The 13,030-nt window shown below is 34.9% G+C and overlaps 1 protein-coding gene across 6 annotated transcripts in view; it reads right to left on the bottom strand.

Annotated features, from left to right (window-relative positions):
• sdk2b (sidekick cell adhesion molecule 2b) overlaps positions 1–13,030 on the bottom strand; it is a 375,983-nt gene that overhangs the window by 71,120 nt on the left and 291,833 nt on the right. For all 6 annotated transcript variants that reach the window (XR_007828797.1, XM_051123673.1, XM_051123676.1 and 3 more), the window contains exons 5-8: positions 5,248–5,381; positions 2,920–3,031; positions 1,237–1,427; positions 264–347 (exon numbers count right to left, since the gene is read on the bottom strand). Coding sequence is in view for 5 of the 6 variants with exons in the window: in XM_051123673.1 (XP_050979630.1) it covers positions 264–347; positions 1,237–1,427; positions 2,920–3,031; positions 5,248–5,381 (521 nt within the window). In the remaining variant the exon portion in view is untranslated. The remainder of the gene's footprint in view (positions 1–263; positions 348–1,236; positions 1,428–2,919; positions 3,032–5,247; positions 5,382–13,030) is intronic.

Genomic DNA, 13,030 nt, shown 5'->3' with positions numbered 1-13,030 from the left:
ATCAAGTGATATAACACATCTTTTCCATCTTAATCTGGGATTTTCCTAACTCTCTATAATTGCAACTAATTCATTAGGTAGCTCCACCCACAGTAGAACTGCATTAGTCAAAAATCCTGTTCCATATGGCTGTATATTAAACTTCTGATTGGTTTATCTGTTCTGATTAACTGTGGATCTTTTGTGCAGCTGTCAGTGAAAGCATAAAAATGACTTAATGCTTGAAAAACCTCATTAGGATGAGATGTCAGGAGATGTCTCACCTCTGGCCTGGCAGGGGATGTCCACTACTTTTTCCATCTCAGCTGTGATGTGTTTTTCTGGTTCCTTCACAAACTGAGGCGGTTCTGCAGAAAAGAAAAAGCAAGAAAGAGAGAGGGCCATGACCTCTACATGTGCACTTGAGAGAAAAACACCACAGACAAATGACACAGGAAGCAAAATTGAACATTTTCACATAAATAGGACTGTTGTTGGATTTTTGAAAACATCCTGTTCAGGCTTTTTGATTTCACTCTGACAACAGAACATTTCCATAGAGACAGAGATAGAAAAATGTAGTTAAAGTTAAAGACGTTAGTTGGCTTACAAAAAGTTTTGCTGTTTAGAACATCTTAAATCTTTTGTAGTGACATTATTAATGTAATTTTAAATTTTGTTTTTTTAAAAAAAGGTGGCAAAAATAAATGTTTTTTTTCCCCTTGAAGTCAAACCTAAGGCAATGGCATTGCTAGCATTCATTTGGCTTCGAAAAGCGAATTAGTGAAGTTCCTATGCTCCTGCACATACTCATTAGCTTCAACATATCCCCTGTTACTCAGTGAATATAGATTTTTTTAAAAATATAAGAGGTTGACTCAGCACACTGATTATAATGAGCAGAATATTAGGTACTGTATGTGGCAAAGATTATATAATTATTGATGAAAAAGTATTGATCGTGGTACTGTCATGAAAGTGCGTTGAAGTCTGACACAGAAGAGAAGAAATTGTTGAATAAATTTGTTATTTTTGTTTTCTTTGTGCACAAAAAGTATTCTTGTAGCTGCATAAAATAAAGGTTGAACCACTGATGTCACATGTACTATTTTGACTATTATGGCCTTGAATGTGGTAGTTCCATTGCTGTCTATGCAGGGTCAAAAAGCTCTTAGATTTCATCTTAATTTGTATTACGAAGATGAACGAAGGTCTTACGGGTTGTGTCCTATGTGTGTCAGTGTCCATGTGTATTACCGAGCACATGTAGGTACGCTCCAGCGCTGACAGAGGGAACGCTGCTGCTACGGAGGACAGCTTCACATTCGTAGAAGCCAGAGTCACTGACCACTGGACTCAACACTGTCAGTCTGCGGTTAAAATCACTCAGTCCACTCTTCACTGGAACACCGTCCTTCTTCCAGCTGATGCTGAGCTTTATTAATGGCCTGATAGAGAATTAAAATGGGGTAGAAAGAGAAAGGGAGATTATTGTTAAATTTTAAATCTTTTGCTATTCCAACTAAAATTTAAAGCAATGTTCCAGGTAGAAGGTATTTATAAATAATGGCAAAAAAAGTATATAAATAAAGTTAAGTATATGCTAAAAATATGGTAGAAACAGCATTGCTTAAGGATTTTTTAAATTAAAAATACATTTTGTTTAAAGGCCAAGAATGTAATTAAAGGGGCAAAAAAAATTCTAATTTTAAAATAGATTTTGGTTAAATCTAAAGTGCATTTATTAAACAGTACTACTACTGTATTGTATTGTATTGTGTATTATTATATTAGTACTACAATTAATAATAATAATAGAATGCCTTTAACTATAGACTTCCACTGTAAGTCAAATTGTTTTATTTTTAGTTTTATATTTAAACAGTAAAACCTAAAAAAAGATAAATAAATGATAGATAAAAAAACGATAAATGACAGAACGATAGAATGATAGATAGATAGATAGATAGATAGACTATAAACTACAGATAGAAACAAAAAAAAACAGTATTGACAGAATAACAGAATAAAACAGAATGATAGACAGAATGATAGAATGATTGATAGAATGATAGAATGAACGACAGAACGAACGAACGAACGAACGATAGATAGATAAATAGACAGATAGATAGACTATAAACTACAGATAGAAACAAAAAAGAAGTATTGACAGAATAACAAAATAAAATAGAATGACAGACAGAATGATAGAATGACAGAATGATAGATAGATAGATAGACTATAAACTATAGATAGAAACAAAAAACAGAAGTATTGACAGAATAACAGAATAAAATAGAATGACAGACAGAATGATAGATAGAACGACAGAATAATAAATAGAACGATAGAACAATAGAACAACAGATATAACGACAGACAGAATGATAGATCGATAGAACGATAGATAGAACGATAGACAGATAGAACGATAGATAGATAGAACGATGATAGATAGATAGATAGATAGATAGATAGATAGATAGATAGATTGACCGACAGATAGAAGGACAGAATGATAGAATTATAGATAGAATGACAGAATAAATAGAACGATAGAACAATAGAACAACAGATATAAAGACACACAGAATGATAGAATGACAGAACAATAGATAGATAGATAGATAGAACAATAGAATGATAGATAGAACAATAGAATGATAGAACGATAGAACGATAGATAGATAGATAGATAGATAGATAGATAGGACGATGATAGATAGATAGATAGATAGATAGATAGATAGATAGATAGATAGATAGATAGATAGATAGATAGATAGATAGATAGATAGTTTTAATGGAGTCTGCACGTCACATGCAATAATTACAGAAAAGTGGTGAGAACAATCCAATCCACTGCCAGCCTCATAATCACCATAATTAAAATAATTTTCCTTTCATTTAAACTGAAGAAATCAGTGGTTGGTCACCTGGCATTGGCCACACACTCCATGGTGACCTCAGAGGTGCCGGAGATGACGCTGGTGTTCCTCGGCGGGATGACGATGGTGGGAGCGATGGGGTCTGCAGGACCACCAACATCTATGGCAGAAGAGAAATGTGAGAATGAGAAAACGATGAGAGCTTGAACAAGTGTGTTATGACACACAGGTAAAGGACATTATCGAGTGAGTGTTTTTAATAGAACTCTGATCTGTCATCTGCAGGTGTGAGTGTGTCCAGATGTAGGAAGTGCCAGCCGATGTACTGTACGTGTTACAGCAAGTGTGACAGGTTTGTGTTTGGAACAGGAACTTGTATTCCTGTTCTCCTGGCAGCTGTGTCTGTGTGTGTGTGTGGAGCTCTGTCAGAGACAGTCTCTGTTAAAGCACTGATATTCAACTACAGCTTCTGGGAAGGACTGTCCTCTACACACACACATACATACACCTCCCACGATCTCTAATCTTCTCGCTGTCTCTGCACCATACTTCAGTTCTTTCTGCATTAGACTCAAAAATATCATATCCTGGTTTGCCGAGAAAATCTGATATAGTGAAACTCTTACAAAGTACAATCCATAACTGTCAATATTCTCGCTCTGGAAGCTGTGAGAGTGAAACAAAGCACTGTCACAGACACAAGACGAATACGTATTTGTCTATAGCCTGTTGTTCACAGAGTTACATGTTCATATAAACCAGCAATAGAAAGACAAGATTCAAAACTTTGTTTCGCTTACATCCGTATGATCGCATATGAACGTGGGAGGAAGTATATGCATATATATATATAGTACCAGTTTGGGATCAGTAAGATACTCAATGTTTTTTATTATGCTCACCAAGGCTGTATTTATTTGATGAAAAATACAGAAAAAACTGTATTATTGTGAAATATTATTGCAATTTAAAATAACAGTTTTCTTTTTTAATATACTTTAAAATATAATTTATTTCTGTGACACAGTGCTGAATTTTCATCAGCCGTTACTCCAGTCTTCAGTGTCACATGATCCTTCAGAAATCAATGCTGATTTAATATCAGTGTTGAAAGCAGTTGTGCTGCTTAATATATAATATTTTTTGGAACCAGTGAATTTTTTTCCTTTGATATCTAAAAAGGTAGGAAGAACAGCATCTATTCAAAATATAAATCTTTTCTAACAATGTAAGTCTTTACTATCACTCTTATTAAATTAACACATCCTTGCTGAATAAAAGTATTAATTTCTTAAAAAAAAAAAACGACCCCAAACTGTACAAAAAAAATCTATTTTGAATAAAACTCTCTATTCTTTTTAATGTTTTATTTATAAAATAATCCTGAAAAAAGTATCACAGGTCCCAAAAAATATTAAGCAGCACAGCTGTTACCAACACTGATTATAAATCAGCGTATTAGAATAATTTCTGATGGATCATGTGACACTGAAGACTGGAGTAATGATGCTGAAAATTCAGCTTTGCGTCACAGGAATAAATTATATTTTAAAGTATATTAAAATAGAAAATGTATTTTAAATTGCAATAATATTTCACAAATTATATATTTTTTTCTGTATTTTTGAACAAATAAATGCAGCCTTAATGAGCATAAGAAACTTCTTTTGAAAACATTAAAAATATTACTGATCGAAAAACTTTTGAGTGGGAGTGTATCTTGCCTTTAAATGTAAATAAATACAAAATGTAAAAAATATTGGAATTAACGAAAATACATTAATACATAAATCATTTTTTAAAAAAAATAAATAATAATAATAATAATAATTATTATTATTATTATTATTATTTTATAAAAAAACCAAAACCAAAACAGTATTGATTTACAATACTGACAATCATTGGCTAGAATTTTAATATATGCAAACACTTAGCTATAATATGGTAGTTAAATATTACATTGTATGGGTCAAAATTATCGATTTTCGTTTATGCCAAAAACCATTAGGGTATTAAGTAAAGATCATGTTCCATGATCCTATCATAAATATATCTAAACTTAATTTTTGATTAATAATATGCATTGCTAAGAACTTCATTTGGACAACTTTAAAGGTGAGTTTCTCAATATTTTGATTTTTTTGCACCCTCACATTCCAGATTTTCAGATAGTTGTATCACGGCCAAATATTGTCCTGTCCTCACAAACCATGCATGTGGAAAGCTTATTTATTCAGCTTTCAGATGTATAAATCTCAATTAAAAAAAATGGTCCAGGGTCACATATAATCATTTGTAATAATTATAATTAAATTCAATCCATACGAGGAAGTCCAAGTGTAACTTTGTGTATCCAAATCTCTACAGACTTACTTTCCACAGACAGTGTTATGGGCTGGCCAGTCTTGTTTTCGCCATTCTTGTCATTTACGGCTTGTACGTAGTATCTTCCGGCATCAGGAGCAACGGTGGACAGGATGACCAGCGTATTGTCCAAAGTAATGGCTCTGTGAAAAAACAACAAGCAGACGCATGGTCAAAAATCTCCAGCTGTCAGACATCACACTCAAGCACTGATTTATAACGCTGCATCAGTAATATCACCACAAACTACACACCAAATGTTCAGAGTCGTGCTCGAAAAGCTGATATTTACATGAAAAATTCCCCACGGATGTTACAGAGCCACTGTGGAGTACTAATTCGCTGCCATCTCATTATGCCTATTCATATACACAAAGGGAAATGTCTTTAAAAACATGACAGAATTCAAAATGTTTCTTTTTTAGTTGTTTTTTTCCCCCTCAACCATTGACACAACGACTCATTCAGACATAATGAACAAAGAAACTTAATTTCTCCATCTGTCATTTTCCCTCCAGATCAACAACTCCATGAAATGACTTTGCTCTATAAATATCACATAAACCACTTCTGGCATCAGGAAGAATTTTTTCCATAAAAACAGAAATGTAATAATAATCACCATTTTTTTCATTTCATCATTTTTTCATTTCATAGACATTTTTCATATTTGAATTAAGCCCTTAATAAATTCAACTACTTTGAAATATAAATGCTAAATAAAAGACATATTAAACCTATGTATAGGCAAGAAAATAAATTAAAACAACTTGTACTACATATGTAGCACGACTTCCTCTTTAGCAGTCCACGCATGCATCTCACTTTGAATAACCAGCCATCTCTACCTGACTGCCCCATTGCTGTCCACTGGGCCGAGTCCTGACACTTACCCCATGGAGTCCCAATTACCGCGCCTCCTTTGTTTACAATCAATGTTTTCTCATTATGACTATGTGTTGGACAATTGAGGAAGAACTGTTCGTTCTGCGTGGCTGCCCTCGACCCGTCTCACACACCCACAGTCTTTGAGCTGGCACCCACGTTCCCCGGCCCGAGTCCTCTGGGGTGCGGAATGCTAATAGGAATCTGTCCATCTCACTGTAGGAATACCAAATGTGCGCCGGAGCCCCAGAGCCGCTATCGCAACAAGGCTGCAGATGCTTACTGATAAAGTCAGCATATTCCGAGGCAAAACTGACAGATCTTTCACTCATCTTTTATTCTCGTTTTGCTTTATGACTGTAAGTTGACTATAACACAGTTGATGGGCCTGCGATTGTACAGTATATTTTTATTTGAGGCCCTTAAAGGAGAACTCCACTTCCAGAACAACAAATAATTTACTCACTTTACTGTACTTTACTGTAGCACTAGCTCTGGGATGCGCGTCCACGACGCTACGTGCTATTGAATCACGTCGAAAGGTCACGTGGAATGTAGGTGGAACTACAGACCCAGTGTTTACAAAGCGAACATGCAAAGACTAAGGAAATGCAAGTAAGTCAAACGCTGTTTACAAACAAAAAGGTACAACGATATCGTACGATTCTGAAGTTGTAGGAGAAAATGAGATGGAGTTTTTTGCCATACTCTACCTTTTTAAGCTGGAGTACACAGACGATAAACTTAAACATGATTCGTAGCATCGTGAATGTGCATTCCAGAGCTAGTGCTACACAAGCTTTTGTGCTTAAAAAGTATCTTCCTCGGCTGGGATCGTTTAGAGCCCTTTGAAGCTGCATTTAAACTACATTTTGGAAGTAAAAAATTGGGGCACCAATGAAGTCCATTATATGGAGAAAAATCCTGAAACGCTTTCCTCAAAAACTATAATTTCTTTACGACTGAAGACAGAAAGACATGAACAGCTTGGATGACAAGGGGGTGAGTAAATTATTTGTAAATTGTTGTTCTGGAAGTGGACTTCTCCTTTAAATCTATTGTGTCTATATACACAAACCTTAGCAAATGACATGACATTAGTAATATAGTTGAAAAAAGTAAGTAAAGTCGATACTGAATTTTCACTACTGTGAAAATGTCTTAAAGCAGGCGATAATTTGCGCTGCTCTTGGTAGACTGTGTTGGCCACTATGGAAATGATCTGGCTGTGTCTGTGTTCTTTAATGTGCGCATGCACTGTAAAATGTTTTATATCAGTTTCAACTTAAAAACTTAAGTTCAGCAGCTGCCTTAAAATTTTAAGTTAAATGAACTTAAAACTACGAGTCATTTTAAGTCATTACAATAAAATGAGTTAAAATGACTTTTTTTTTTAAGTTGATTTAACTTAAAATAATAAGGCAAGTTTTTAAGTTGAAATAGATTTCACCCTCCAAAAAACACCTCAAACAAGCACAAAAACATTTTTGCAAATTGATGGCTTTTTTTGTTTTTTTCTTAATTTGGCATTTCCATCACTCATTTCTGATGCGATACTTCAAAATGCACTTAACATTTCAGTTTACTTTCCAGCTTTATTTTAATTAATAAAAATATTTTTAATAGTTTTATTTAATAACAACCCTAAAGCACATTGAGCTGTGGTACGTGTTTGGCTGACACAAGTTCATGTTTCCCCATCATTTCCCATCCATTATGCATATTCCCATCAATAAAAGCAGCAACGAAGCCAAAAATAACAAAAAAAAGAATAATCTAAACTGTGTGCACAGAGTGTTGCAGAACAGCTTTTAGCAAAGCAAATCAACAAACCAACTCAAATTCAAATATTCATGAGTATCTGCATATTTAAAAATTAATTGAGTTCTAAAGCCATGATTACACCAACTCAAACACTTCAGCACTTTCAATAAAAATAAAACATAAAATCCTGAAATGACTTATTGCATTTAGTGATTTGATAAGCACGATAACGATTTCAAAAGCACAGTTTGGTTTAGATAAACCTTAACAACAGCACGATAAAGACATTATGCTCAGGCACAGCCGGCTGTCACAGGATATTACATCAACCTCCTGAAATGATTAATGACTGCTGTATGATTAGAGCAGCTCAACATAGAGGGATGACATAAGAGCGGATGATTGATTTTAATATCTTCTCATGCACACACTTGGTCTCAAATTTCTCCCGTTTTCGGCCCACGATGCATCGTTCCAGATGGATAAGGGGCCGGTTAATAAGGGCGAACGGCTGTGGTGTGATGATCTGTAGTGAATATTTCACTCTGCCTGGGTCCTGGTGCGGCAGGTGTCAGGGAGAGAGCCACACTGCTGCTGAATTATGGATTGGAAGAGGGACAGCGAGCGGCCCAAGACTGCAAATTAATCTCAGGTGATTCCCTAAACCTGAGCACATAAAACGAGTATAAAGACACAGCTAGAAGACCGAGCGGCTAATGAGCCAGTCAAGAACACACGCACACACACATAGACATTTATATATGCACATACATTGTTATTTCCTCATACTTTTATACACATTCACACACACACAATAAAATATGATTTACGCTGCAAGCATACGACACCAAATTCCTTACTGACAGTGCACGCATGATAAAGGTCATGCATAAACATTATAGCACATGCCTCACAGTACTCATAAATACAGCACATATACATGTTTCTAAAAGAAGAGGTGAATATAAAGTAAGATGAAGCCCATGAAACCTTTTTATGCGGTGGCAACATATGACAGAGGTATATTATGAACTTAGAAATGTCAAAGAACATGTAACACAGGCATCAATCAGGAATTCTGACATTTATATATGTCAGGAATTCTGGCGTAAGAAACTCCTAATTGATCCTGCATATACAAATGGCAAGTCAACAGGTGGCATATTGAGAAAAGATGTGCTTTTACTCTTCTGATTGATTTCACAATACCAGAATTTCAAACAAACAATAATTAATCATCTACAGGAGCAACCAGCCACACATCTTAGCAACCACAAAGCAACAAATCACTAAAAATCATAAAGCATTATAGGCTCCTAGCACAAATCACAATACCCTGAAGTCAGCTTTGCTCTTATTTGTGTGTAAATTCCAAAACGCAGTTACTTTTTCATATTTTTGTCTCATTCTTGGTCTCTCTGCATGTATTTGTGTGTATTCCCACGTGGTTGCGAAAAGATTTCAAGAAATCTGTCATCAGTGACTGTTTCTTGTTGAATCACAGAGCTGAAAAATTAGTATCACTGTTGAGTTGTGTTTTCTCATCAAAGATATTTACCGCATTCACTGCAATCCTGCATTTAAGTCTGACAAAGAAATATCATTCTGAGAGAATTCATACAGTACATAGAGTCTGTAGATCAGGTACAAAACATAATGAGCTGCAAACCTGGATGGCAACATGGGTTCAATGCAAAGGTTAGGGATGGGTATTGTTAAGGTTTAAACGGTATTACTACTCTTACTGATACTGCTTATCGATCCGGTACTTTACCGGTATTCTTATCTGTACTTTTTGTTTTAGGTTTATTTAGGCTATATATAAACAAAACAATTATAAGTGTTTAATTAACATTGCTTCACATTATGTAAAATAAATATAATTTAATGAAATGTTTATAAAACATTAACTTGTAAATGCACACAGAAATTGATTTTGGTGTGCATATGATGCGCACGTGTTTGGTGTGCATATGATACCCAATTTTTGGCGTTTATATGATACCCAGTTTTGATGTGCACATGATACGCAATTTTTGGCTTTTATATGATACACAGTTTTTGGCGTAGCCTACACTCCTAATCCTAACAATTGAGTATCATATGCACGCAAAGTCCATTTCTGAGTATAAATAGAACACCAAATAGAAACAGAAACTCATAGTATTGATATTCACTTTCATGAGATTGTGTTGACACATCGGATTTTCTCACAGCTGTTCACATCCAAGACATAAACTGTGTTTAAGTGAATACTCTTCAAGCCGGCCACTTTGAAATATCTGTGTGCGTTTGATCGTTTGGACGCATACCCAAAGCCCAAAGTGTAATTTGCTTGTCCATTTTGGAGCGCACACAGAGCTCAGCCGGGGAAACAGCATCTCTACCATGGATCACTGTGATTTCAACGTTTTATCAAACATGTCCCGCAATTTATCAACAGTAAAGATTGCATTTTACAACAATCACCGATTGTGCTGATTCTGACGTTAAGTAACGAATGCGCACCGCTGTGAAGGTAAAGAAGTTGAAAGAATAGTTTTACCTCATCTTCTTTTTTATGATCCTTGGAAGCTAACATCCAAATCAACAATAAAACTTAATAACACAGCCACAGATCAAATCAGACATTTTAATTGTTTAGTTCTGTCCTCTGTCATTACAAAAGGGCTTTCACTCTGTAGCTCCTCCGCGTGAGCGCGATCTCTCCTATGAATTGCGAATAGCAAAAATGCATCATAGACAAATGATAGACTAATATTACTGCATATAAAAACAGCTGGCGACTCTGGAGAGATAAAATTGGCAACATAATGTATATATGAAGAGTTCAGATGCAAAACCAGCTAAAAGCCATCTCGGTCAAAAATGAGATCATGATACTGAGTGAATGCTCCTGACACATATTATACGTCCATCAAATACTTTTACTTCAGGCTCACTAAATTCCAGCCTCAGCCCAATCAGAAGTGCCAGTACTTACATAGCTGGATTTGCATCTGAACTCTTCATATACCAATAATAAATGTATAAACAAATAAATGTATGTGTATTTTCTTAAACTCTCCAGTACCGATAGCAGAACCGTTAACGCCAGAGCTTATCGATACTCCGGTCTTTCATAATTTAGCCCCGGGGCCGATTTAATACCGGGTTTCGGTACCCATCCCTAGCAAAGGTTCTTCCAAAAATAGGAAGCATTAATAATCATAATTGCATTGGATTAATCATTAGGAGAAGGCAATCCCAAAATGCAATGAAAGAGAAAAGTTGATTACAAATATACATGGTAGTATATAAAAATTGGTGCGATTTTGTTATGTTTTTGAAATAAGTCTATTATGCACAAGGCTGCATTTATTTGATAAAACATGAAGTATTCTATTTTAATATATTAGAAAATATAATTTATTCCTGCAAAAAAAAAAAAAAAGTTTTGTTTTACCACTTTCTTCAGTGTCATATGATCCTTCAGAAAACATTATAATATTTTGATTTGATGCTCAATTGCAGTGTTGCCAAGTCTGCGGTTTTCCCACGGAATTGGGCTACTTTAACACTGTTGCTGCAAGTTGTTTTTGATATCCAAGGGATGAAGCAACCCCAATAATGTCATATTTAGCCTCTGAAATATGAATTTACCAGGGGAACCCCGACAAAAAAAATGCATGTTTTATCCCCCTGTTCGCACATTTTTACAGGGACCCCCCCTCGAAACGTGACTGGGCTACTTTTGAGTAGCAATTAGGTGGGTTTTTGTTGTGAAAACCTGGCAACCCTGTTTAATTGTCAGTATTAAAAACATTTATATTGATCCCAAACTTTTGAACAGTAGCGTACTTATATTTCATTTAATACTGACAGGAACAAAAAAAAAAAAAACAACAACTTTTGAACAGTAGCGTACTTATATTTCATTTAATACTGACAGGAACAGGAAAAAAAAAAAAAAAAAATCAATGTATCAATAATAATAATAATGATAATTAAAAATAGTAAAATAAAAATAATAATAAAAATCAATATTTAACTGAATATTCCATGTGTGCAAGCAATTTTATTGAGGCTGGGTTTTGACAAATTTCACAATTCATTTCGATTCACAAGCTTGCGATTTGATTCGATTTCTGATTTGAATCGATTCGATAACATTATTTTGGATAAATATCAAATACAGCACATGCAAAATTTCTGAAGGAAAAAAATGTCTTAACTAATGCTGTAAAATATACATGAGTCAGTTGGTACACAAATTGACACAAATTAATGTATATATGTTATGTACAAAATATTTTTATTTATATATAATATAAATTATATAAAAATTAAAATAAATACATGTAAATATATCTTACATGGAGCAAAATGCTCCTCTCTAGAGTTCATTGGTCACCAAATATGTTTTTTCTGAGGTAAATGTGACATTACGTGGCATATTCTTTACAAGCTGTTACACTGATGTCTTTTTGTGGTTGAAAAACAGAGCAATTACATAAGACAGGATACAGACTTCGGTAAGTACACTCTTTCTTTTAACATACCTTCGGATGTTCATTCATGTTTATTTTGCGCCGAAACTGGTATTAGAACAGAGTCACTCCATATTAAACAGCGCCAAAACAGCATTTGTTTGAATACTGTAATAAAATAGACAGAACTTGAAATTGGATACTTTGTTTCATATCAAACGTAATAAAGCACAAAGCTTATTGCAAATTATTGCATGGGAGCTGCGCTACAATGCTCCAAAACAGAGCGTGTGTGTGCCTGTGTTCGAAAGTGTGTGTTTGCTGACCCACTATAACAGTTATATGTACACAATAGCGAGTGGAATGGCATTTGTCAGTGCAGTGCTCTCTCGGCACTCTCCGGGGAGCAGCGGAGTCCGCAGTCGATGACCTCTATTACACTTAGACAAATACGCACGGCACAAGCCACGGTCCCTTTTGAGGGAATAGGATCTCGAGCGAATATCACACGCACACAGTCATGGTAAATATATCTGGGAACACTTACAAATACTGACAGGACACACACAGGCTGATCTAGCACACACACGCAGCACACGCTGAATACAGGTGGTCAAATAAAACTGACAGAAAGAATATGCTTGAATTTTCCAGGGAAATGCCCAGGAATGGGA

The sequence above is a fragment of the Labeo rohita genome, chromosome 12, assembly GCF_022985175.1.
Source record: "Labeo rohita strain BAU-BD-2019 chromosome 12, IGBB_LRoh.1.0, whole genome shotgun sequence".
NCBI classification, from domain to species: Eukaryota; Metazoa; Chordata; class Actinopteri; order Cypriniformes; family Cyprinidae; genus Labeo; species Labeo rohita.
Note: the sequence above shows the minus strand (reverse complement) of the source record. Positions and strands in the feature narration are given on the sequence as shown.